Genomic DNA, 25,931 nt, shown 5'->3' with positions numbered 1-25,931 from the left:
AGAAAAAGATGTGCATTGCAGTGCCGTAAAGACTAAACCAAGACAACTCACATTCAATGTCTGTCTTTTTTTATTTATTTATTGTCTGTGTTTCTGAAGTGGCTGCTATTTAGCAACACATATAATGAAGAGAACAACGATGATCTTCCAAAGAATTTCTTCAGCTCACTCCAGCACTTGTCAACACTTTGATCTAGGCAGGTTATTCAGGAAACTTGCGTTCTGGGCAATTTCCCAGTAACGCTGAGTGAATATCTGATAGAAGACACCAAGGGCTATAGGATTTAATCCTAGCACAGTTTTTCAGATTAATAAATGACATAACCAAAACCCCTCCAGAGTTAGTTTCTTGCTGTTCCTGCAGGATCAAATTTGGGCTTAGTCTACTCCAGTGTTTCTCTTTGATGTAACTGCCTAGGAAATCATGGAACAATAGTCTTTTGAGTTGACAGGATTTTAAATGCTTATGTGTTTGAAAATAAGGACAAGATAAGGACTGTATCAGGAGTCAGATTAATGGCCAGCCTGCAGTGCATTGGTGAGGGGCCGTCGTTGATGCCTTTGGCTCAGAGCAGTTATTCTGCAAGGAGTTGTTTGCAGCATGCAAGTGGAGCAGGAGCAGCCTGTCTTGGTGGCCCAAATCACCATATAAATCAATGGAAATCCTGGCTTGGACAGCATATGTTGAGTGAAGTTCACAGTTTTTACAGCCTTTCTCTACAAAGCTTCGTGATGAACTGAACAATGATTTAGGATGCAGCAGCTATTGACAACATCACAGGGTTTTCCTGGGGGCATTGCTAATAGCAGTGCACCACACCAATCCAGAAAAGCTGGGAAAAAAAAGGATGCTTGGAAAGCTGGAAAGATTTTTGTTCACTGTGACACCAGTGTCAATGAATTGTGCAATGGAGTCTGTAAGCATGGATCTTTCTGGGTAATGAATGAAGTGGAGGAGAAACGATGCCTCTCGGAGCTTTTGTTTCAGACTCTGAGCATCTTTTGGTGTTCATCATCATTTTCAGTTGCTGTGTTTTAAGATGTGTCTCTAAACAAAGGACTCAGAAAAGACTTTTTTCAAGGGTAGACTGAAAAAGGGTGGAAGACTTGATGAAGTAAAAGTTAACAGCTTCCGAAGTATAACAATATAAGCAAGTTAATAAACGTTGAGTGGTAGGTCATAAAATTCCTTTCAGATTTACATAAGAAAACAATATATTGTATAAAATCATAGAATAGATGACCTTTCTTCCTTTAAAAGCCTGAGCAATTTCTCTTTAGTGGCAACATAGTATTTGGAAATACTATTTCCTAAATAAAAAATGTCATATTGCTTAACTTAAGGAAATGTACTTCGTTAACGAGAGTTTCAGCACTTGTTTTTCTCCCTTCCCTTTCTCTAAGACAGCTGCACTGCCTTCACAGCCCAGCCTTGGTTGTGATGGAGAAGGAGGCAAGCCAACTTGAGAGGGACCACGTTCGTAGTGTATATGAGAAAATTGCTCCTTACTTCAGTGATGCACGCTACAAGGCATGGCCAAAGGTGCAGCAGTTCATTTCAGAGCAGGAACCAGGCGGTCTGATTGCTGATATTGGTGAGTGGGGTTGTTTATTCCATTGCTAATGACAGTTTAAGTATGTTCTCTCTGTCAAGCAATGTTCGTGGCAGAAGAGTCTGGAGACTGTCAGCCAAACTTGGGAATCCAAATGGCCAGACTGACTATCAAATTTGCCTCCTACTTTGCTCCACCATTCATAGGTATATGAGGACAATTTGACTTTTCCCAGTATCCAGCAGGTCAACTAAACTGAAGCACTAAACTGAAGCTAAATATATTAAGATGTCATTAGTGGATATAATGTTGTGTATTAATATGATAATTCTGGAATTTGAAATTTTGTTTAGCTCTTACAACATGGATTGTGTGTGGCCAATTTGAAGCAAGTGTCATGACACTGTCCTGAGTGCTTTGGGGAGCAATGTGTGACAGTTTTTAATTCCCTGAAGATTTGAGAATCTCTAAATGGTAAGAGGGAAGCCTCTGTACTGGCTTCAGGCCCTGCACCAGAAGTGGGTAAGTGCTGGTTGCCCAAGTGACATCTGGGCATCAACTCATCATTTCTACATGTTTAGGCTAGACTTCTAAATAGCTTGTTGGACTTGTAATCCTTTCCAGCAACACATATGTGTAGTCTCCCCACTATAGCATGGGAACATTTGTGAAAGGGAAAAATTACTGAGCTTTGGGCTAATCACATTAATGTTTTGGGAGTCATTCAAACTTTACCCTATACTTTTCCCAGTTTATCATGGTCTAAATGCTGGGAACTGTATTCCTACCAGATCTTGGCACATTTTGCAGTGTTTTCAATGTGAACAAACAGGTACAAAGAGCCAGCACATTGAATTTTTACTGATGTCACAGACTTTGGACTTGGTTAGTGCTGTAATTTAACCTCAGGCTTGGCTCCGGGGCTTTGGCCAGTGGAGGCTGCTGGTATACTCTTGTGGTGTCTGTGGCCAGAGACGAGTTTCGCGTGAAACACAGTTGCCAAGAGTGGTGCCACGGCGCTGGAGAGGAGTCTACCTCCAGGGCTGTCCTCTGCCCCTCCAACCCTGGGAAGCAGCCTCCGGTGTCGGATTAGAGAAAATGTTTTTAGTAGCTGTTGTTTGGCTTATACTGGAGCCTTTCGCTCCAAAAGTGAAAAGCAGAAATAGTCCTGGAGTTCTCTTCCAGTTAGAGCTCCAGGGTATTCCTCTTTCTGCTCTTTCTCCTTGGAAAATAGAGTCTAATATTAGCCAAGAGTGCTGGCGCCGTTTCACAGCACCTCGTCTCAGCTGGTGCTGAAGTCAGGCATGGGAAGGACTGAAAGAGCTACAGCTTTTCTCTGGATATCTTTCTTTCATTCCCGGGAGATGGGATCAGCAGTTAATATCAGGCAAGCAGTTAGAAGCGGACGGGGAAGCTCCTTACCGAACACAGGGGCCCACACAGGGTTTCAGAATAGGTGCTATGGGATGGCCGTAACCTAAATATAAGGTCTTAAATACTCGGAAGGCTCCAAAATAACTATAATTAAAAAAAAAAAAAAAAAAAAAAGAGAGATAAAATCTGGGCTCTGACCCAAGCTTAATGTTTGTTGTAAGTGTGGCCATAAACAGGATGCGAACTAAGGTCTGCACAAGGTACAGGCTATTATGTGAGGCCAATGCATTTGCCTCCCCGATCTTAATCTGAACCATGGTTTTTATGATGCAAGTGAGAAGGCAAGTTTTTAAAATCAATAATCTACTTTAAAGTGCACTTTTGTGTTAAGATCCAGATAATTCTGCAAACAAATTATCCAAAATTTAGATAAGATCCATTTTACTTCTGACATTAGAATCATTCTTATCTGAAGACGTCTGCCTTTAGTTCAACACAAGAAGTATTTCAGTTTGGGAAGATGCAAATTTCCGTGTTGCAGGCTCCGTTATGAAAAGGAAACTGCATGGAGATACCAGAAAAAGAAACTCCACCGTTGTCATGGTGACAGCAATTAGCAGCAGTTAAAACAGCAAACAATGGATTTAATGGTTTGGTCTAATAGTGACTTAATTACTTAGCAGTCTAGTTTGTCTATCAGCATTTCAATACACAGGAATAATTCGGTGCTGTGCTCCCACTACATGATGCTTTCACTTAGCATTTTGAGTCTATTACAAGTAGAATTGCAGTAGCATCATTACCATAAATATTTTTGATTCTGTATGTGGTGGGAAAGCCAAGGTAAATGCTCTCTAGAAATCCTACTTGAACACCTCCTGTCACGCAGCAGAGAGCCTGCTAGACAGAGAGGAGCAGTCTGTGCTCATTGTACTGTGATGATAAAAAATAACCTGAATTCCACTGCAATTTTATCATCTCCTTTAAAATGGGTGGAGAATTTCAAGCTGTGAGGCCAGTGAAGGGCGTACATCATGGTTTATGTCAGGAATACATTTTCTTTTATACAGACACCAAATGTCCACCTTCCTTTCTCCTCCTCATTATTTCTTCAGGCTGCGGAAATGGCAAATACCTTCACATCAATTCTCAAGTCTATCAACTGGGTTGTGACTACTGTTTCCCGTTGGTGGAATCGGCAGGAAACGAAGGCCATGAAGTAATGGTGTGCCGTGGCTTGTGCCTGCCTTATCGAAGTGAGTGCTTTGATGGTGTCCTGTCCATTGCTGGTAAGTTCTGTGTGCAGACGGTGCCTAAAGGGTCTAAAGCATTTAGTCTTTTCTAGGTTTGGGTTTTTTTTCAGTGACCAACAGAATATTTTGGGGTTTGTAGACCAGGTGAATCTATATTAACACAAGAAATGTATATTATTGTGTACACATGTATATATATGTACACACATATATACACATATATATATATGTATATTATTATCTAGAAACTCTGTGAAAAACTGCAAAATGGGTAAGTCACACAGATGTCAGCTTTTTATTCTGGTCCAAGCACAACTAAAGTACAGTGTGCAAAACAGGAAAGGAGAGCCTTATTTTTGTCGTATTACATGGCAGAAATTTGCAATGTTGGCTCTGTCAGGAGGAACATACAACAAACCTTGCTTAGGAACACTGAGCGTATTCCAAGTTCAGTATTAAATCCTTCTGCACCTTTCCAAATGCTGGTTTTGACTCCCACACTCCGTGGTTTGTCAGCCAACACAATCATTTTTGTGCTGACACGGATGATCCTGACACTGATCTGGCTGGAAAATAACAAGCAAAAAGGTTGCTTTTAGCCAAATAAGTTACCCATTGCTGCACTGCAGAGAGACCTGTTTCACCAAAAGCAGGGAATAATGCAGAGAAAAAACAACAAGGCAATGACAAAGCAAGCAGAAGTGCTTGTTTCAGTGGCACTGCTGCCTTAAAACGTTCATCAAATAACCTCAGATTTCATTTCTTGTAAGATTTTTCCTTTTTGTTTTGTTGCCCTTCTCAATGTCACTTAATGATGGAGGAACTCCCTGTCTTTTCCACTTTTAAAGCAGACATTCAATGGTAGCTTTAGCCTTTACTTTTTCAAATTGTGCAGGTCCTTTTGTTTTGGGAGTCTTGAAATTACTCAACCACTTTTTAGAAGAGGTATTAAGCTTATACTGATTATAAGTTGGACAATACTGTAAATAAAACAAATTACAGTGCTCATCAAACTTGATTTTTCCTTTTCTCAACCAAAAGGGTGTGTAGGTCTCTAAGGCTTGTTAAATCAAAGTGAAATGTTAATACCTCCCATCTCTTGAAGTTGGTGAGTAGCCTTACACAGCCTCTTCTCCATGTCTTGGGTGACCTTTCTTTAAGCCCTGAAGGACTTTACTTCTCAAGTCCAGGTCCTTGTCATATAATTTGACATTTGATGAAAATCTGAGATTGCATTATTGTCACTGGTACATCATTGTATGGGGATGTGGACCATGCTCAGCTACACTGTCTGAAAATCTTTCAATCATGACTTAAGAAACATGACCAGTAGCTAACAGTCCTTGTTCTTGACTTTTCACATCCTTTGCCCAGATGGAGTAACAACCATCATGTGCCCAAAGGTGATTTGGCATCTCTGGAAAACCAGGGTAAGGAAGTGAAGGAAAAGACAGATTTGTTGAAAAGGGTATGTAGCAATAATATATACTATATATAGTATATATGTAGTATACTAGTATTATACTATATACTTGTATATATACTACTATGTATAAATACTGTAGTACTATGTATATGTATACTCTATATAGTATAGTATATAATATAGTATGTGTATATAGTGTGTATATATAGTATACATTATATATACACTATGTATATACTATATATATAATATATGCTATATATATAGTATACATAGTACTATGTATACAAATATATAGTATAATACTAGTATACTACATATATAAAACAGTTTGGATAAGCATGGCTTCTCTTGATCTTCAGGAGATTGTCTAAGGAGGCAAGAAAATTCTGTAGGTGTTCTACAGCCAGGTCTGTAGTAGGAAATATTGGCAGAAGAGTAGTGTCAAGCCTAACGTGGTGATCTTTCGTAGAATCGTAGAATCATAGAACCATAGGGTTGGAAGGGACCTCTGGAGATCATCTAGTCCAACCCTCCTGCCAGAGCAAGGTCACCTAGAGCAGGTTGCACAGGAACGCGTCCAGGCGGGTTTGGAATGTCTCCAGAGTCGGAGACTCCACCACCTCTCTGGGCAGCCTGTTCCAGTGCTCCACCACCCTCAAAGTAAAGAAGTTCCTCCTCATGTTTAGGTGGAACTTCCTATGCTCAAGTTTGTGCCCATTCCTCTTGTCCTGTCCCCGAGCACCACCGAAAAGAGCCTGGCCCCATCCTCCTGACACCCACCCTTTAAGTATTTATAAGTGTTGATAAGGTCCCCCCTCAGCCGTCTTTTTTCCAGACTGACGAGACCCAAATCCCTCAGTCTTTCTTCATAAGAGAGGTGTTCCAGTCCCCTCATCATCTTGGTAGCCCTTTGCTGCACCCTCTCCAGCAGTTCCCTGTCCCTCTTGAACCGGGGAGCCCAGACCTGGACACAGTACTCCAGGTGCGGCCTCACCAAGGCAGAGTAGAGGGGGAGGATGACCTCCCTCGACCTGCTGGCCACACTCTTCTTGATGCACCCCAGGATGCCATTGGCCTTCTTGGCCATGAGGGCACATTGCTGGCTCATGGTCATCCTGTTGTCCACCAGGACTCCCAGGTCTCTTTCAGCTGAGCTGCTCTCCAGCAGGTCAGCCCCCAACCTGTACTGGTGCCGGGGGTTATTCCTCCCCAGGTGCAGCACCCTACACTTGCCATTGTTGAATTTCATAAGGTTCCTCTCTGCCCAACTCTCTAGCCTGTCCAGGTCTCTCTGTATGGTGGCACAGCCTTCCGGTGTGTCAGCCACCCCCGCCAGCTTTGTGTCATCGGCAAACTTGCTGAGGGTGCACTCTATCCCCTCATCCAGGCCATTGATGAATATATTGAACAGGACTGGACCCAGTACTGACCCCTGGGGAACACCACTTGTCACTGACCTCCAACTAGACTCTGTGCCCCTAATCACGACCCTCTGAGCTCTGTGTTTCAACCAGTTATCTAGCCACCTTACTGTCCATTCATCAAGCCCACTCTTCCTAAGCTTCCCTATGAGGATGCTGCGGGAGACCGTGTCGAACGCCTTGCTTAAGTCAAGGTAGACCACATCTACTGCCCTCCCCTCATCTATCCATCCAGTCATGCCATCGTAGAAGGCTATCAGATTAGTCAGACATGATTTCCCCTTGGTGAATCCATGCTGAGTACTTCTGATAGCTTTCCTTTCCTCCACGTGCCTTGAGATGACACCCAGAACAAGCGGTTCCATCATCTTTCCAGGGATGGAGGTGAGGCTGACCGGCCTGTAGTTCCCCAGCTCCTCCTTCTTGCCTTTCTTGAAGACTGGAGTGATGTTGGCTTTCCTCCAGTCCTCAGGCACCTCGCCTGTTCTCCAGGACCTTTCAAAGATGATGGAGAGTGGCCCAGCAATGACTTCTGCCAGCTCCCTGAGCACTCTCGGGTGCATCCCATCGGGGCCCATGGACTTGTGAATATCTAATTGATCTAATTGATCCCTCACTCGATCCTCCTCAACCCAGGGGAAGACTTCTTCTTTCCCCTTTACTTTCCCCAAAGCCTGGGACTCCTGAGGGCTGGACCGAGCAGTAAAGACCGAAGCAAAGAAGGCATTCAGTAACTCTGCCTTCTCCACATCCTCCATCACCATGGCTCATCACCTATTGCGTATGCATATATAATGAAGAATTTTTGCCAGTTCCATAAGTGGAATAACCTATACTGACAAGAAACAAATCTAGACATGGTATATCAGCACAAGTTTAGAATGCGCTGCTTTCAAATGCTTCACTTACTGTTCAAGGAGACAAATTTACCCTGTGAGTATGCAATTCATTCCACAACATTTTCACTGAATCAAGAAAGAAGTCATACTCACTTTCCCAGTGTATTCGTAGCATAATTTGGTTTGAGATTCAATGTCACCAAACAACAGAAATCATCCCCTTTGCCATATACTGATGGCTTTGTTATTGTTAGCATGATGAAGCCATTCCTATATTATTGAAATAAGTAGGTTTTCTGACACAGCAATGGAAAGAGGACTCGCACTCACGTTTCCATCTGGGCTAAGGAATTGCTCTGAATCATAAGGCAGGACTGATTTTTTAGCATGGCTTTACCTCTGTCAAAGTGGCTTTCTCCTTTATATGGAAAGGTCGTGTTCTGTGTTAATAAATCTTGTATATGCTGAGCTCTTGGACTCTGTGATGGGCGTGGGATAAGAAGAAGCTTTTCCTATTAATTTAGATAAGTAATTTCTGTCCTCCAAATGCAAAGGTGAAGATGTCACATTTTCCTCTCCTATTAGGAGTCAGATATTCAAGTCAGTAAAGTTATTTTATATTACTGAAATATCTGATCAGACTCTTCATCCCATTGGGAAAAAAAAGGGTTCCTGGAGTGAAGAGCATCAAATGCCTTTCCTTGGTGTTAATACCAATATGTGAAAATTAACTTTGCTTTAATCTGTGATCTTTTAGTCATGTGGTAATTTAACAGAGAAAGTGAGGGGAACCTAAGGGACGTAAACCTGTCTAGTCCTCTAATTTACACTGTCTGAGAAAATGGTCTGCCTAATTGCAAATAGTATAATTCTTAAAGTTTGTAAACTTCCACCTTGTAAGCTGGAAGAGTCCCCTGGGGAAAAAAGAAGTCCAAATAAAAGGTCCAGGAGAGTTTCCTTACTATATAGCATTCTGTCTTAACGGTAAAATTCAATGAGACGCTGATCAAGAAGAAACCAAGTGTTAGTGTCAGGTCCCATCAGTGTAGTTATATTGCACTGTTGTGCCAGTTAATATGGGCATAACGTTGCAATTCCACTATGACATAGTTTCTTTTACCCATAAAGAAACCTCGGATTTCTGTGTGACTGTGGTTATTTCTGCATATCATCGCTACCTGCGGGTTCTCCTAAATTCTGTGTTTCAGGATTACATTCTAACATTTTTTTTAACTTTTTCCAACAACAAGGCACTGTGGTTGGAAAATTACATTCCTTAAAAGAAGCAATTCACAGGCACAACAAGCAACCTGTCCCAGTGGAAAGCAGAGTATAATGAGGTCTGGTATGACACCATCAGGAACTCTTTAATGCCATAGAAATTGAAAAGAAACCATCAAAAAAGCATGACTATCGATAATTATAAGGGATGGTGTGAAGAACCAAAGTCAGGATGACTACAGCATAACACGAATTAGAACTAGGATAAGGTTTTATAAATGCGTACAAAGCAAGAGGAAAACAAAAAGGAAAGAGCAAATAACAAATGAGAGGGGAAGTTGCATTTTTCTTTGGTTAATGGTATACTCATCAATAAGTTAGGAGAGTTTTAACCAGAGGACAGAAATTTAGACTATAAAAAGGAAATACCGTCTTAAAGAATATTCAGATAAATTAGATTACACAAATTGTTAGGAAATCATAAAATTAATCTTAAACTACTGTGAACTAGCAGATCATCTTTAAGATCTCCAGCAAGTGAAGAAAAGCAAACATAATACTTGTTTCCAAAAGAGAGAGAAAGGACATCAAGAGGGAGCCAGCCTAAGTTAGATTTATGCAAGGATACTAGAATAAATAATTTAAATAATCTAATTTAAATAGAATAAATTATTTAAACCTACAGAATACTAATGTAATGGGAAACAGTCAACATGTCTTTGTCAGGAGGAAGCCAATCTGCTTTCTGTCTTTGACAGGGTAATCATCCCAATAGACAGAGTAGCAGAAGAAGACATGATATATCTTGACTCATGTCATTGTTGCAAGTAAAATAAGTAAATAGAGCTACGAATATGGAAAAAAAATCATTCTTAAAATGAATCAGTGGTTCACTGTCTAATCCAGACACATTTCAAATGGGATGCTCTTGGGACCCACCCTACATCTGTTTCTATGCAAATTTTTAATTAATAACTTTGATAGCAAGCTAGAGAGCATATTGAACAATTTGTGAATGGCTCCTGCGTAGGAAGAGTTGGAATTATTTTGGAAGATGGGATTTGACATCCAAATGATGGAGAGTTGTCTGAAATCAACAAGAAGAGATGCAGAAACCATCAAGAGGGACATGCAGCGCTTGGGAAGGAAACATTCAATGAACAAAGGGATAAACGATGGCCAGGCAGGATGGACCACAGGTCAAATACGTGTGAGTAGTGTCGTGCTGTTACAAAACCAGGCAAATACTTGTCTGGGTTATGGTGACAGAGCTGTTTCATGGAAGGCAGAAGAATGAGTCACTCTCCTGTGCTTGGTACTTTTGAGATCCTAGGTGGAATATCATATCTGCTTTTGGGACCATGCCTTACAAAGTTTGTAATCAATATGGAGACGTTTTAAATAACCTATGTTTGGAAAATCTGAATTATTAGAGGAAGCTGGAGGAATTGGGTTTGGTTAATCAAGAAAGAAAAAATAAATAAAACACTGAAAGAAAGATAATAGTCTTCAAATACATAAATGGTTTTTACAGAAATTTTATCTTTCTTTGACATGGGAAGAAAAAAAATAATTGTCTTACCCTGCAGGAAAGGTTATTTACTTCAGATATTAAACAGCTTTTAAGAGTAGGTTAGATCAGTTTGGGTCACATTGGAGTCAAGTGGTTAATTCTCCCTCGGAGCTGGAAAATGAACAACCTCTATTTTCCTGCACCTATTGTAATGTGAAGGCCACCTGGCCATTTTGAGAAAAATCTATTGATTCTCCTATAACCAGTTGCTCCTCTCACAGCAGTGAACTCTCCTCCCTGGTGGAAGTCAGAGGTGCAAAATACTAACAAAATCTGAATATTGCACGAGGTCTTGGAGACAGAGCAGAAATCGCACCCATAGTGGGATATCCTGGTTTTGACAAGGCCATGCACAAACTGCCTCTGCTTCTTGCCTGTATCAGGAATATTGCAGTGAGCAGGACTAGGGAAGTGATCGTCCTCCTGTACTCGGCACTGGTGAGGCCCCACCTTGAGTACTGTGCTCAGTTTTGGGCCTTTTACTACAGGAGGGACATTGAGGTGCTGGAGCGGGTCCAGAGAAGGGCAACGAAGCTGGTGAGGGGTCTAGAGCACAAGTCTTATGAGAAGCAGCTGAGGGAACTGGGGATGTTCAGCCTGGAGAAAAGGAGGCTGAGGGGAGACCTTCTCGCTCTCTACAACTACCTGAAAGGAGGCTGTGGAGAGGTGGGGGTTGGTCTCTTCTCCCAGGTAACAAGTGATAGGACAAGAGGAAACAGCCTCAAGTTGCAGCAGGGGAGGTTTAGATTGGATATTAGGAAAAATTTATTCACCAAAAGGATTATCAAATATTGCAACAGGCTGCCCAGGGAAGTGGTGGAATTGCCACCCCTGGAGGTATTTAAAAGATGGGTAGACGTGGTGCTTGGCGACATGGTTTAGTGGTGGTTTTGTCATTGCTAGGTTGATGGTTGGACTCGATGATCTTGAAAGTCCCTTCCAACCTAGACGATTGATTCTATGATTCTTCTGAGACATCTGCAAGCCCTGAGTTCAGCTTTGGTCTCGCCACTGTTAGTGTTTTATTTAAAGCAAATAATACAGTTATTTCCAAGCCAGTGATCACAAATTCTTAGAGACGCAGAGAAGCTCCATAGGGCAGTGAGAGCCTGTGGTTAACACCTGCAGGCTTTATCTGTTCACACGGTTGCTCTCACTGGTCTTGCCAGCTGACAACATTGTCTGTCGGTGCAATTCTCGCTAACAGCGAGGAGCCTCATTTCTTTCTCAATTAAACCAGAAGCTTTGTGTTCCTTGCATTGATATTTTCATACAAATTATAATTGATTTATCAACAATATCCTAAGTTTATTTCCAGTGGATAATACATAGGTATCACCAGATGGGGTCAGGTCGGAAAACTTGACTGTCTATTTTTCGTAGAAAAACGTGCATCACAACAGAACAGAACGAGCTCTGCACCTTACGGTCCCCCCTATTGCTCCAAGTTTCTGGAGTGCAGAAGTGGTGCAAAACTCCAAACAGACCCTTATATTTAGTTTAATTTTCACAGTAGTGGCCAGCAGCCTGCTCAGCATTTTTAAATGTAATCATTTATTTTAGACCGCAGTTGGCTACCTGTGGCCTTATCACTGTCATCATGTTGACAGTATATCTGTTTTAAATCTCACCCACATGTTCTTAGCAACATGTTAGCTGGTTGCAAGGTCTTGACTGGCTGGTGGGTGACATTAAAAGAGGTGACAACTTCTCACTGGTTGCACAGCTTGCTCATGTACAGCTGTTGTCCTCTGCTCTCTTGGGGTGCAGAGCGACACGGCCGTGGTTTTGGAAGGAGGGATGGCTGAGCAGCTGCCACGTGATGGTTTTGGCAGGTTTGTGCTGTCACCCGACAGTGGGCTCCCAAGCACAGGGATATCTCTCTGTACTACCAAAAGCTTATTCTCCTGCCAAGCAAGACATTGAGATCCAGAATGGATGCAGCACGGTGTTCAGGCACCTGAGCTGGGTGCACATTTAAGCCTTCTTCACTTAATAAAGATCCCTAGTGCCAAGGCATCTTTTGGGGCTGGTGTCTAACAGAGCTTTGCAGAGATTTTGCGTTTTTTCTTTCCAGTGCAGTCAAGTCCTCAGGGCACTCACCCAGCAAGTGGGAAAGCTGGATTCACCTCCTTCCTCAGCTGGTGTGGGGTTCAAAGCCACATTTCCAGAGCTTGGGGACATGCCCCAGTCCTCGAACACCTGTCTGCGCTGGGTGGAGAAAACCACCACCGTACTTCGGCACCTGTGGCCAAAAAGCCTGAGGGAGGTGGAAGAGGAGCCTAATCCTGTAGCCCAGCACGTAGGAGCACACACAGGAGGGAAGGAGAGGTGGCAGCTGCCTGCGTTGTTTCCTCTAATATAAATATTTCCACTAATATAAAGTGTACAAGCAAGATTAAATGGTCTTTGAGAGCAGACGGAGCCGGCTCCGAAAGCCCAGCGGGTGAACCCCGGAGGTTCTGCAGATGGTGAGAGTGGGGCAGCAGCTCCAGGCAGAGCCCCGCTGCTCCGGGTGGGAAGAAGGGAGGAGTAATTCAGGCTCGGAGCAGGTGCCTCAAGGATGGCATGAAGCAAAGGAGGGGAAGGGCTTGAAGAGAGCTGCTCCACCTGACCTTATCTTACTACCCCCTTTTGCCGGTTTTAGCTATAGGTGTCCCCGCTTCTATGGTGCTCTGACAAGCATTTCAGAATTATCTTTAGTATAAATGCAGAAGTAATCCCGCTGAAAGCAGCGTAGCTACTCAAATGCTTAAAATTAAGCATATAATTATATTCCTGAATCAAGGCTATAATAAGTTAATTAAATTTCATAATTATAATGATTTTTATAAAGGCAGCATCCTCATTTGCTAATGCTAACTGCAAATGGGGGAAAATTAAAGAAGGAACAAATTTTCCAACCTAAGTAATTAAGGAGTTATGTTTTTAATAGGAAAAAGTTTTTAATGGAAACACTGTTTGAAGTTTACTCAGTAATTATTTTAAATAATTCTTGGGTGTATTAGTCTTTTTCCTCACCTTTTTATTTTTGATACCACCATAATGAAGAGAATAAAATCATATTTAACTTAGAATCATGCCTTCTATATATGTTCCAATTGTTCCTATTATTGGAGCTGACAGAGATAAAGTGACATCTGAAGTGTATATACAGTATATACAAAAGAGTCTCCAAGATAAAGATTCTGTGATCCTTAAATACTTTCCAAATGTCTCTGAAGGGATTTAACCTCAGTAAAGAAATTTGACAGAGAAAAGCAATTTCTGATTACAGAGATTTCTTTTTGCCATTTAACAGGGTTTAAATTGAATCACTGACCTAAAATGCTCATTTGGAAAATGACTTCTAAAAAAAAAAATTCCGACAAAGTTGTTGATGCTTTCAGTTTTGTTCTCTGAAGACAGCTGAATGGCACAAAAATGTATTTTGCATTGTCTTCTTGTTCTAAATAATCTCTTTTAGTAGGATTAGTCACAGTATTAAATTAAGAGAAGGAGCAATTAATTATATTCTTATGAAATGAAGAAGAGAAGAATCTTTGAAATGTTCTCCTTTCCCTCCTCACCCCCTCCCTTTGAAATCTAAAATTGCATTATGTATTTTGCAGTTACGGAAAATCTTACAGTCTTCAATTTAAACAAAAGTAGTGGGAATGAGCAGTACATGGCACAAAATTAATTTGGATTGACTTTCCGCAAATGAGAGGGGAATGTATGGCCAAAATTAAAAGGAATGTTTGATTTATAACAACTGTTAATCCATGAAGCAAGGCCTTGCTGCTGCAAAGAGCTGTCAGGGGTTTTGGACAAACATCTGTGCTCAGCCCAAACAAATATTTTTGTGCTTAGATTTCTTTTTTGCGATGGTTTGTTTGGATGTTTAAAAGTTTGAATGTGGTCCTACTTGTCCTCATCACCATGGCATGGTGTTGTTTAGTATGGTAATGATATAATGTTCATTAAAGCCCTTTTTGTAGTGAACTTAAAGGTTTTTTTCTAGCTTCTGTTAACAAGGGTTGCTTGTAAAAGCAACAGCTAAAAAACTCTGAATATTCTTCTGTGGAAAAAAGCGTGAGGATAAACTTCTGGAAGAGATGATAGCGGGCAGACAGCTACAGAAGAGAGCAGTGTAATTATAAGGATGTATCGGTAACTCTCTGATAAACTTGGGGAAAATGACCACAGATTATTAAGAGAGATTGCGAGGGCTGTGAGGGCAGAAAACACAATATCGAGAAACCACAATTATCCGTATGTAGGTTGTGTAAATGATACACAGGGGCATGAAGCCTCTTGGAAAGATTAATCTGAGAACCCACAAAAGGGAAACAACTCTTATTAGTCTGAAACGGTGCATCAGGCCCACATCAATAAGTAATTGCGCACGAACCACATTATCTCACTGCCTGTAATGTGACCGTAATCGAACCTCCTGCTAGGAACGAAAATGCTGTAAAAAATCCACTGCGCAAAAGTTTACTACCAGAAAGGAAGAAACTCTTACGGAAAATTGAAAGGGAAAGCCAGAAGGGTAAAACACTAGCAGAAGAGCGTGGCAAGTGCTGAAAGACTCGATGTTGAACGTGCTAAGTGTAGGTGTATGGCACCTGTGAAAAGGCCGCCGTTCAACAAATTCCTATATAATTTATAATTACAAATGAAATGAATAGGCTCGTGATAAAGTTTGCTGGTGGCACAGAGTTACTCAGTTTTGCAAAGAGTTGCAAAAGAAGTCCCATGTGAAACTAATGACTGGGTGCAAAATTGCAGAAAATTACTTGTGGATAAATGCCAGGTAATGCGCATAGGAAAAAATAAGTAAGTGTACAGGCACAGTGGTACCCTCTGTTCAGGAAAGAGATACTGACGTCATTATCAGACTCCTTTTCAATGCCCTGAAAAAATAGTAGCTAACTGTTCAAACCTGGTCAAAAAAGTATTCAACTATTAAAAATGAAAATGAAAATCCAGAAGAATGGTAGAAGATAAATACCTGGTGCATCCATATCTTGAATACTGCATGTAATTCAGGTTTTCTCCATCTCTGGAAGGATATAGATAAACTAGTAAACATCCTTGTAATGATCAAAGGTACAGATTGTTTATGGATGAGGATAGATTAGCGGGCTAGGACTCTTCACCGAAGAAAAAAGAGTATCATCATAAAAGTATCATTAAAGAAGTGTATACGTCATACTGCTCCTGAGGCAGAAGGGGATAGCATCCTGAACCCCACGAATTATATTAAATTAGTGAACAGGGAATAAATTTTTATGGTTTCTTACAGGAGAACCACAGGGAAAGATTTAAAAGAGAAGGAACCATTTTTCTAAAAAATTGATAATTAAATTGAAGATTCCTTTCCCATGTGCATTTGTATAATCAGAATACAAGTGAGTCAAGAAAGTATCCATGAAGGACAGATCCATCACTGGCTATTAGGTACAAGCTCTGGCCTGCGGCTGAGGAAGCTCTCAGGCTGCCGACCGCAGGAGGCGAGGGGAGAGGGCATCACTGTTCTTCCTTTCTTTCTTTCCCGAACATCTGGTGCTGGCTGCTGCCACAGCCCTGCACTGGAGGGATGTTTGCTTCGACCCCAGGATGAGTTTCCTCTGCCCTGATATTGTTTTCACCACCTGCAAGCTTCTGTATTTATTGTCATTTAGGACAAAACTAATTTTCATTTAAAGTACCAGTCTTTATGACAGATGCACTTTCAGGCATCTGGACCCTTGTTTTATAGTGTTTGGATGGTGGGAAATCAACTTAAAATGTGTTGAACAGCTGGTGAAAGATTGTTCTAGGGGTGTAGCACTGAAAGACTCCAGGGAAACCTTATTGAGGTCTTCCAGTGCTTAAAGGGGGCTTGTAAGAAAGATGGAGAAAGACTGTTTACTAGGGCCTGTAGCGACAGGACAGGGACAACGGTTTTAAACTGAAAGAAGGGAGATTTAGATTAGATATCAGGAAGAAATTCTTTACTGTGAGGGTGGTGAGACACTGGAACAGGTTGCCCAGGGAAGTTGTGGATGTCCCATCCCTGGAAGTGTTCAAGGCCAGGCTGGATGGGGCTTTGACAACCCAATCTAGTGGAACACATCCCCGCCCATGGCAAGGGGCTTGGACTAGATGATCTTTGAAGGCCCCTTCCTACCCAAACCATGCTATGATTTCATGAACTGTAGCTCCCAGTGCCATCTACTCGGCAGTATGAGGGGAGCTGCAGGAGAAGCTGATCTGAACCATGTCCACCGGAGGGGAGGGAAGCAGGCTCATGTCGCTGCTGGGCTGCAGTCAGGCCCTCCGTGAGCATTTGTGCCTCGCTGCCACCTAGCACGAGCTGCTTCATCTCTGAAACGGTGCCTTTCCTGCACAGAACAGATGGTTCAGTTTAAACCCAGTTTCAACATACAAGGAATTTAATGTCAAGGAAAAGAAAGAAAATATTTTTTATAAGCGGCCTGTGAATGTGGCTGCTTGGTGATCTTGGATCCTGACAGGTTTGGCTTTGATTAAAGACAATTATTTGCAATAATTCGCATGATAATCTGTGATTTCAGGATAGTGTGATGTTGTCCCATGCAGATGCTCTGTTTCCTTGAGTTATGCAGTTTTAAACAGAATACATCACCCATAGCTTTTAAAATTATCTGACAAATTTGTCTTGACAACACTGAAGTTTTGCTCAGCGTGAGATTTTATTAATATGCGGTAATTTCTTAAATGATACTTGATGCTTTTTTAATTAAAAAGGCCATAATGTTTCAATGTCAACATCTCAACTAGCGCTAGAAGACCTGAGCTTTTGGAATTGGTTTCTGTTCATCTCAAACAGGTGAAACCTACAGGCAGAGCAGCTGAATAACTAAATGTTAAAAGACCCTATTTCTTGAAAGCCTGCCTTTTGATCCTCACATTGCTGCCGAGGCTCTGAATGCATCATTCATTGCAGGGAGAGTGTTTTCCTATCTCAGCTGGATTGCATACTGTTATTCTTTTAATTGTAAAGTGCCTCTTTTTCGGAGGCAAAATGGATCTGGTGGCAAATGGCCGCTCTGACAGACGCAGAGAGGCTGCAGATACAGAGCTTCTGCTAGCATTTTCTACACTTATTAGAAAGAATCGAAAGCTCGCAGCTTTTTTTTTTTTCCTTGAAAATTCTGTTATTTTTCTGTGGAAAACACCACAGCAGCTTAACCAAAAACTGGTTTATCATGGTAACCTGAAGTGGTACGTATAGAAATATCTGCCCAAACTGTCATTTTCACTGAGGAAAATATAAGGTTGGATAAATATCACTAATTCTATTGCTTTTCATTTTCAGCATCTTTAATACGTGCCCTTTCCTTTCCAGTGCTGTTCCAGGATTGTCCCTATTCTTATTTCTCATGTAACACTCATTTATGTAGCTGAAACTTTGCTGACGTCCCTACTGTTCACCAAGACCTGATCAACCTTGACATCTGTTGTGAAGTGCTCTAGAGCTGCGCAGTCTGAGAGCAGGAGCCAACCTGCAGAGCTGGCGTTTGGCAAAGTCCTCCCAAATCCGGAGACCAATTGCCCTTTTTGGGGCAAAAAAATTTTATTGAAATGGGACTCAAATTTAAACTCAGTCCTGACTGAAGCGAAGCTGTGCTGCTTGAGTTTCGCCATCGTAAGGATGAGGTGTTCTCCATGTCACACAGGTTTGTGTGCTGGTGGGGGCTATCAAGCAAGAGTGGGATTATCTAATTATTTGGTTTTGTGATACATGCTTGCTAATGGCAGAAGTAGACAAATGCTAATTTCACCCATATGTTGATGATTTAAATCTATCCCAGGCTGAGAATGACGGTTCATTTCTTCTGCTCTGTTACTGACATCCGTCCATAAAGGAGGAGAAATGGGCAGGCAGTTTTAACCTAGTCCTTTTTTAATGGGTATCGTCAGCAGGATCACTAGCACGGCTGTTGCAAAGACCATGTATGGCCTCGGTCTTTCAGCAGCGTTTTTTTCAGGCTGCAGATGAGCATTAGGTGACGGTAAAAAAGGGCCAGGATGCTTTGCCACTGACCAAGTGGTAGCCTGTCCTTGAGAAAACAAGACTGTAGTGTTGTTTATTGCCAATCTGAAAGATGTCACTTGCTTCAACATTTCCGAATTCTGACATGTTTTTAAAATAAGTCAGTGTGTTATGAACTCTTTAGAGTTAGAGATAGTACAATGTTGGAGATGTTAGAGGGAGTACAATAACACATAGCACAATGGAAGATAAATGATGTATTCCTGTGGTGCAAACCATCGGCTGCCAGTGTGTCAGAGCCAGTCCTTGTCCTTATACTCTGTATTCATTAGTGCCTCGAGGGATACTTATTCACCTTATCTGTTCTGTTCTAGTGATTCACCATTTTTCAACGGAAGAGAGGCGCATGCAAGCAATAAAAGAGATGGCTCGCATCTTGAGAGTAGGAGGCCAGATAATGATATATGTGTGGGCAATGGAGCAAAAACGGAGAAGATTTGAAAAGCAAGATGTCTTTGTTCCCTGGAATCCTTCACCTCCTTCCTGCTCCTCGGGTGAGCCTTGCTCACGTGGAGAACAAAAATCAATTCTTCACAAGGACAAAGAGCTGGCTTTGAACCAGCCCTGTCACAAGCTGGATGGGACTTCAGAGGTACACAGGACAGCAAGGAGCTCGTCCTGTGGAGGGGAGAAAAAAGCACCGTGCATGGCGTTAGAGAAATCGCTGAGACGGTCTCTGTTCTCAAGATCACTTGACTCGGTATTAGGTGTGGGTGATCAGCGGCACCAAGAAGAGCTCATTAGATACTGCAATTACGCTGTTCAGCTGAATGAATTAAACAGAGGAAAAAAAGTTGGAAAAAACAGAGAGCACAGATTTCTGGAACGCGCTTCTGACTCTTTTCTACATCGCAAACCAAGTTTTGAAAATAAAACAGCTTTTGAAGTGGCTGTTAAACCTGTGCTGCCCGTGTCACGCCGCTCGAAGGCTCTCAGAAGTTGCTATTCAGAATTAGGGCAAGCAACTGTACAGCTCCCTATGGCTGCAGAGAGTCTTCACAACTGCAGCGGAGTGTATTTACCTGACCTGATTTCACATCAGAAAGAATTAGCTGTCAGACAACTTAAAATAGACCATCACCCAAAAGAAGGGGCTTTCTGCCAACCTCTGAACGACAGGAGAACGGGCTCTTCTCTGCAGAAAGCAGTCAATGAGCGCGCCCTGGCCACGCAGAGCGGGCAGCAGACAGGTCCTGGTGCGGCCTGGCTGAGATACTACCACGTTTTTAAAGAAGGGGAGCTGGCGGAGCTGATAGAGCGTCATATTCCTGAGCTACATATTACTCATTCCTGCTTTGACCACGCCAATTGGTGCGTGATCGCGGAAAAGACTGAAGTGTGGAAGATCTGGGAGAAATTTCCTTATTGAAATGCGCAAAGAATACTTAGGGGCTTTCTTCCTTTTGAAAGCTCAGCGCCTTTGAAAAATCTTTCCTGAAGCTTTTTATAGCCTTGGGTTTGTTTTGGGGGAGAGGGGGACGTATGAGGAGGAGACTGCTTTGAAACTCTCATGTTCTGTGACTTTGTTTTCTTTGATTTGGTTCTTTTAATACATCTCTATTGAATTATTTTTTTCTAGAGTTGTTATTCCAGACTGAGCGCATTTTAGCACACTGATCCCTTTTCATAAACAGCTGCTAGCTGTGTTTTGTTGCTTGAAAACAGGTAAAATGCAGTTGGAAGGTGATTGCTGGGTTATTTTTTACGTGTGCATTAAAAGTCTTTGTTATTCATTTATTACGTTCATTCATCACTATATAATCATTCATGTCAACTTCTTATTTTAAAATTTATTGTACCCTGCCACTTGATGTAACATAATGCGGGAAGTAACTGAAAGATGCACTCTTTTATTGCGGTTCACTTTGTCAGGCTGTATGATACTTCCAGTCGTACGAGACAGACAGTCTTTTGTGAGAATTACTAGGTGGATAGAGCCCTCATGGCAGAGGCAGTAACTCATGACACTGTCACAGTCTAGAGATCTTTTTCATTGCCTTGTAGCAGTCACAGCCAAGAAAGCAAAGAGATATTTGCCTCCATATGTGCCGCTACATGACCCCTCAAAAAATTTGTTTTAAAAACAAGCTCGACATGTATGTTTAAGGATACAGCATATATAAATATGATAAACCGGCTTAAGGATTGCTCTTTCTCCCTGTCAGCAAAACTACGAGGAGTCAGAAGGATTTAATAACTCATTTAAATCTGTACTGTGAATGAGCATAGGAGAGAAAAGTGGTCCAGTGACCACTAGTCAACTGAGAAAATATTTATTGACATCAGCATGCAAGACGAATGCTTTTATCTACAGACTCGCCTTTTCGCAAAGAAGATCAGATTCATTATCCAGTTCTTATAGATAAAGAAACGGAGGTGAATAACTTTGCTTAAGGTTGCAACGTAGAGTAAATATTTGAAAGAAAAAACCAACAGAAATCCCAAACAACAGGGCTGCAGTGCTGATGATTATTTACGTGCCGGGGGGGTCTGTCCATGGTTTTACTTCCTGCCTTTGTTTCTGTGGATTTGTGTATCAGCAAGGCAGACATCAAACTTGTTGCCTGAGAAATAAGCCCCTGCGTATTCTTTACGTGTCTGTCAGTAGGAGAAGCATATCATGTTTTCCAACGTAGCATGGCACCGTACAGTAATCTGAGTTTTTTAATGCAGCTTTAATTCAATTTGGGTATAATATCTGTAATCACATTTCCTTTACTTCCTCCCATGGAGTTCACGTCAGCGGTATCATAGTACATCTTATATTTTCAGGTGGAAAAGCTAGAGGGGCTAATCAGTCTCCTCCATCTGTAATGACTGCCTCTGCAGTGCTCCTTTTCTTTCCCTAAACGTTAGCACCGTTGGGCAAGTGCAGAAAATAATATTCAGTCACAAAATGTTGCTGCTGTTCGGCTCCGACAACACCGTTCCCTTCATTTTGTACGCTTTTTTTCTATTGCCAGCAGGACTCGACAGCATCTCCCTACTTTTCAATGCAGCTTCAGGTTGCGCGAAGCAGCAGCAGCGGCAGCACGTGTCAGCTCTGAGCCTCTCCATCACGTCCCGCTCCTGCTGCTCAACAGCGCACCAGAGAAATGCCTTTGATCGTAGCTGCCGGTCCTTGCCCTCAAGCACACCTGATGTTTATTTTTCCTGGAAATGAACACGGGTATTTTAACTGAACCTGACTGGTCCTCTTGGAAGAGTTTCGCCTGCTCCAGCGTCCCCTGAAGGAAAGGTGCTCATCATCTCCAGTTCTTCCCTAGGGTGCAATGAGCCACCACTAGATTTCTCCTGATGCTGATACCCCCGTCTGCCTGCTCCAGGTCAGACGTTCCCAACCAAGATCCGTGTCACAGGGGCAGCACTAGCCTAACTGAAAGGAATGTTAATCTCAGGACAACTGTCAGTGGCTCTAAAAGCAAACCTCGCCTTCTGCAAGGAGTTAATGTCCTTGTTTTGAATGAGACAAACTGCAAAGGCCCATTTCTTGTGTGGCAGAGTGCTGCCTAAGGCATGGACTAGACCTGCTTCCACACAGGATGGCTTCCACTCATGATGGTTGCCTCTGGAGGGGGCCGAGTGCTTCCTGGGATCAGAATAGATTCAGCTTCTTGCAAACGAAGCCGCCCCAGGACAGGGCCCTGACCATGCAGGGAAAGAAAGCAAAAACGTGGCTTGCTTTGGAAGGATCATGTATTAACGCTTCCTCACATTTATGCATGTCACAAGTGTTATAAAGCCACAAGCTCTATTTGAAATTCTCTTTTTGATCAGGATGCCAGTAGCAAAACCAGGACTGAGTTCATTTCTTCATTTCTACATCACTGTCTGCATTTGTAGTCCTCAGGGTAGGCGCTACCTTGTGCCAAGGGATATAGCAGGGAAATGCTCTGCACTCCTGAGCAGTGCTTGGTCCTAATTTCTTTCCCTCTTGTGCTCTTTGCTGTTCTGAGCTGGATTTTAGAATAGAAAGGTACAATTTTTCTGGCCTTATTTAGGCATCGAGGCTGTAGGACTGTATGTAAGTCTAGCTTCGTGCCCCATATCGCCTGTGGAGTTAATGGCAATAGCCCCTTTAGAGGATGAACCATGAAATAGACCTTGAGGAGCTGTTGGGATTAGAGAGCTCATGTTCAGCACCAGCTCATCTCTTTCCATTGCTTGTGGAAGGAGCTTAGAGAGGAGCTCAGCCTTAAACACTGATTCTTGGGTACTTCAGTTAGGAGAGATGGATACTACCTAGGAATCTGTTAAGTTCTGAGGATGGAAATAAGGAGCACGAACAACAGTTAAATCAGAAAGATTCATCCCTGACTCCATCCTTTGGCCAAGCTGTGCTGCCTACGTATCCCTATTTTGTAGGAACCATGCAGGAAAAATCATTGTAAAGCCGGGAAAAAAGAAAAAAGACAAAAAGCAGCAGCCCGGCAGCCTAGCTCAGCTCTTCCTTACAGCATCTGCCACTCTGAATTTATGGTCATTTGAGGCTTCACATGTCCAAGGGACACATTTCAGAAAAGCTTCCAGTGTCGGACACTATGTCTGATCTACCAATGATGATCACCTTTACAGATGCTATTAATAAAGTCAATGTCTTCTCACTTTTTCTGATTTGCAGGTCGCTAAAAATCTCCCAATTCTCAATTTTCTCCACAAACAGTTTCTGTGCTGTTCCTAATTCACTTTGTGGGCCCCTGGGAAATCGTCCACAGCCATTCCAGGATCCACGAGCGCAGCTCGGGGTCCTCTCTTCTGGGCTTGCCACGTGGGGCACTGTCACATCGAGCCCCACGCAGCCCACGTGGAGCTGGCACGGTGGGTAGCTGCAGCCAGCGCTGCTCACGTCACCAGAGCTGAGACTCTGTGAGCGCAGCACTGTTTATCCTCCTTTGGCGTAAACAGGTTTGATGAGTGTGAGTCTGTCATCGAAGATTTTTGCCCACTGGGTAAATGTCTTTCTTCTAATTGTCTGCTAATTGGCAAACAGCTAATCCCACTTATTATCAAAATTCTTTCTCCAGAGAAAACTCAGCCAAGAGTTTCATAAATCCTTTTCCCTCATCCTTTTTAATTTTAAAAATCGTTCCAAGTATCATTTGGTAGCTATCACCTAAGGAGGTGTTCTCTTTGAGTTAATCAGCTCCTGCAAGGTTATCTGTGATCTATTTGAAAGTGTCTTAGCCAGCATCTTGCCTTCTGTCTTAATTAGTAATTACTGGCCTAAAATTGTCACTTACCATAGGCATTTGTACTGACCTCTCAAATAAAGAGCGCCCATGAAATTAAAAGTGGAAGAAGCCTATCAGGTCATTTATTCTATCCTCCAAAGTGCATTTATTATTCATGGTGTGTGGCAGGGAACCCAAGCGTAGGGTATGATTGAGAACACCACAGTTAACTCGTCTTTGAAATGTAAATACAATTAATGAGTATACCTGTCTTCCCCCAGGATCTGTCCTTGTCTGCTTTGTCATTCTGACTTCTTTCTTTCTTTCTTTCTTTCTTCTCTTTGGTGGGGATCCTGATTTCCTTTCCTTCTTTCTCACTCAAGAATGAAAACAACATTTTGCAGAAGGTTTCCAAGTGGTAAAAAGCACAGAAAACATTCCATGGATTTCTCAAAACGTGTGCTTTACTAGCGTGCCTTATGGATTTCATTGTGACCAGGACTGTGCTAAGTGTCGCCTTCATAATCTGGCACAATGAATCATTTGATGTGAACATATTCTTGCAAGTTTAAAAAAGAACACCAGCTTGCTCACAGTGAAAGCCCACATTGGCAACATTTAGCTCCAGTGAAACTGTGCCATTCACTGGCTGTCACAGGCTTCCAACTAAAAGCATCACATTTAATAAAACAAAGTAAATTGTCTCAGGCAAAACCATGAACAATTCTTTGGGGAAACACTGCATCAACCAAGACAGGGAGCAGGACAGTGGGTCTCCATCTCCCCGTCTTCAATCGCCCCATGCCCAAACTCTGCTCTTTATAACTGTATACAGTGGCTTGAAAAGAGGTTAAAAATACCCGAGAAAAGTATTTTAACAGTGAGCCATGCCAGAGTTGGCGTAGAGCCTTTATGGGAACCTGAACAGAAAAGGCACCTTCTACAAAGCCAGTCTGGCTAGTAAAATGCAAGCTTCCTACTGATAAAGCCCAGCAGCCTTTTTTTAATTTTTTTCCCGCCAGCACTTTCCCTTCACCCCCATATTCAGGTGTCTCCACACAGCTTTGTAAATAAAATTGAAAATTTGTCCTACTGCAGCCTGCTGATCTACTACCTGTTGGAGCACAACCTCTTCCAAGCAGAGGAATGTTCCATTTCATGTGCGGAAAGTTGAGTGGATGTAGCAGGTGGCCAGCACAGCTGAGTGGGGATCTCCAGACTGAGCTCAAATGTGTAAAGGAAGGTTCCACTTAAAAATCTTTAGAAATTAGAAAATTAGGAAAAGGTTTTCCCTGTGAGGGCAGTGAAATGGGCTGCCCAGAGGGACGATGGATTCTGTCTCCTTGGAGATGCTGAAACCTCAGCTGGTGAGGGCTGAGCAACCCGGTTTGGCTGGACCTGCTCAGAGCAGAGGCTTGGACAAGATGACCTCAGAGGTCCCTTCCAACCTACAGCACCAGAGGCAGGAGGCAGACCTTGTCTTTCACAGGCAAGGTTGCTGAGGAACTGTTACCCTGGGCAAGGCTGGAATGGGAACAGGTACATGCTGGGGCATCGGGGCAGAAAGGGGCAACTCTAGTGCCAGCCTGGCAGAAAAGGAGGTGTAAGGGAGTTTAAGATTGGGAAGATTTAAGACTAGTTGGAGGATTACAGCTACTGCGTTTAGGGTGTCCTCATGGAAAAGAAGCTCTGGAACACTAGAGAGTAGAACACTCTGGTGTTGGGAAGCAGCTCTGGGTTGGGAAGCATTGACTGTGCTGGGCAGGAGGACCTGGGCATTGGTGGCAGTAAAGCAGGGTGGTTTGAGGGACACAGCAGCCTGAAGCTTCCTGGGGGAAGGAAAAGTACTGTGGCTACCTGCAGATCCCATGTTTTAGGGCAGGGAATCGTGCAGAAACTGCCTTTTCTTCTTCTGTTCTTGGGCATACCGTAGCCATAGACATATCCCAGGACAACTGCTCTTTCAAGTGCCTTCTCATGCACCAAACCAGGCTCTTTTGCTTGCTCTCCTTCTAGCCCACGAACCATGGCT

At 42.5% G+C, this 25,931-nt stretch overlaps 1 protein-coding gene across 1 annotated transcript; it reads left to right on the top strand.

Moving 5' to 3' along the window:
* Positions 1-1,441: 1,441 nt before the first annotated feature.
* On the top strand, positions 1,442-20,322 carry LOC134525331 (probable tRNA methyltransferase 9B). Its single transcript, XM_063356116.1, has 3 exons — positions 1,442-1,595; positions 4,043-4,216; positions 19,043-20,322. The coding sequence occupies exons 1-3, from the start codon at positions 1,442-1,444 to the stop codon at positions 20,095-20,097; spliced, it is 1,383 nt and encodes a 460-aa protein (XP_063212186.1). The 3' UTR covers positions 20,098-20,322.
* Positions 20,323-25,931: the final 5,609 nt, after the last annotated feature.

The sequence above is a fragment of the Chroicocephalus ridibundus genome, chromosome 1 (genome assembly GCF_963924245.1).
Source record: "Chroicocephalus ridibundus chromosome 1, bChrRid1.1, whole genome shotgun sequence".
Taxonomy (NCBI): domain Eukaryota; kingdom Metazoa; phylum Chordata; class Aves; order Charadriiformes; family Laridae; genus Chroicocephalus; species Chroicocephalus ridibundus.
The sequence above is the reverse complement of the archived record's forward strand: the minus strand, read 5'-3'. Positions and strand labels throughout refer to the sequence as shown.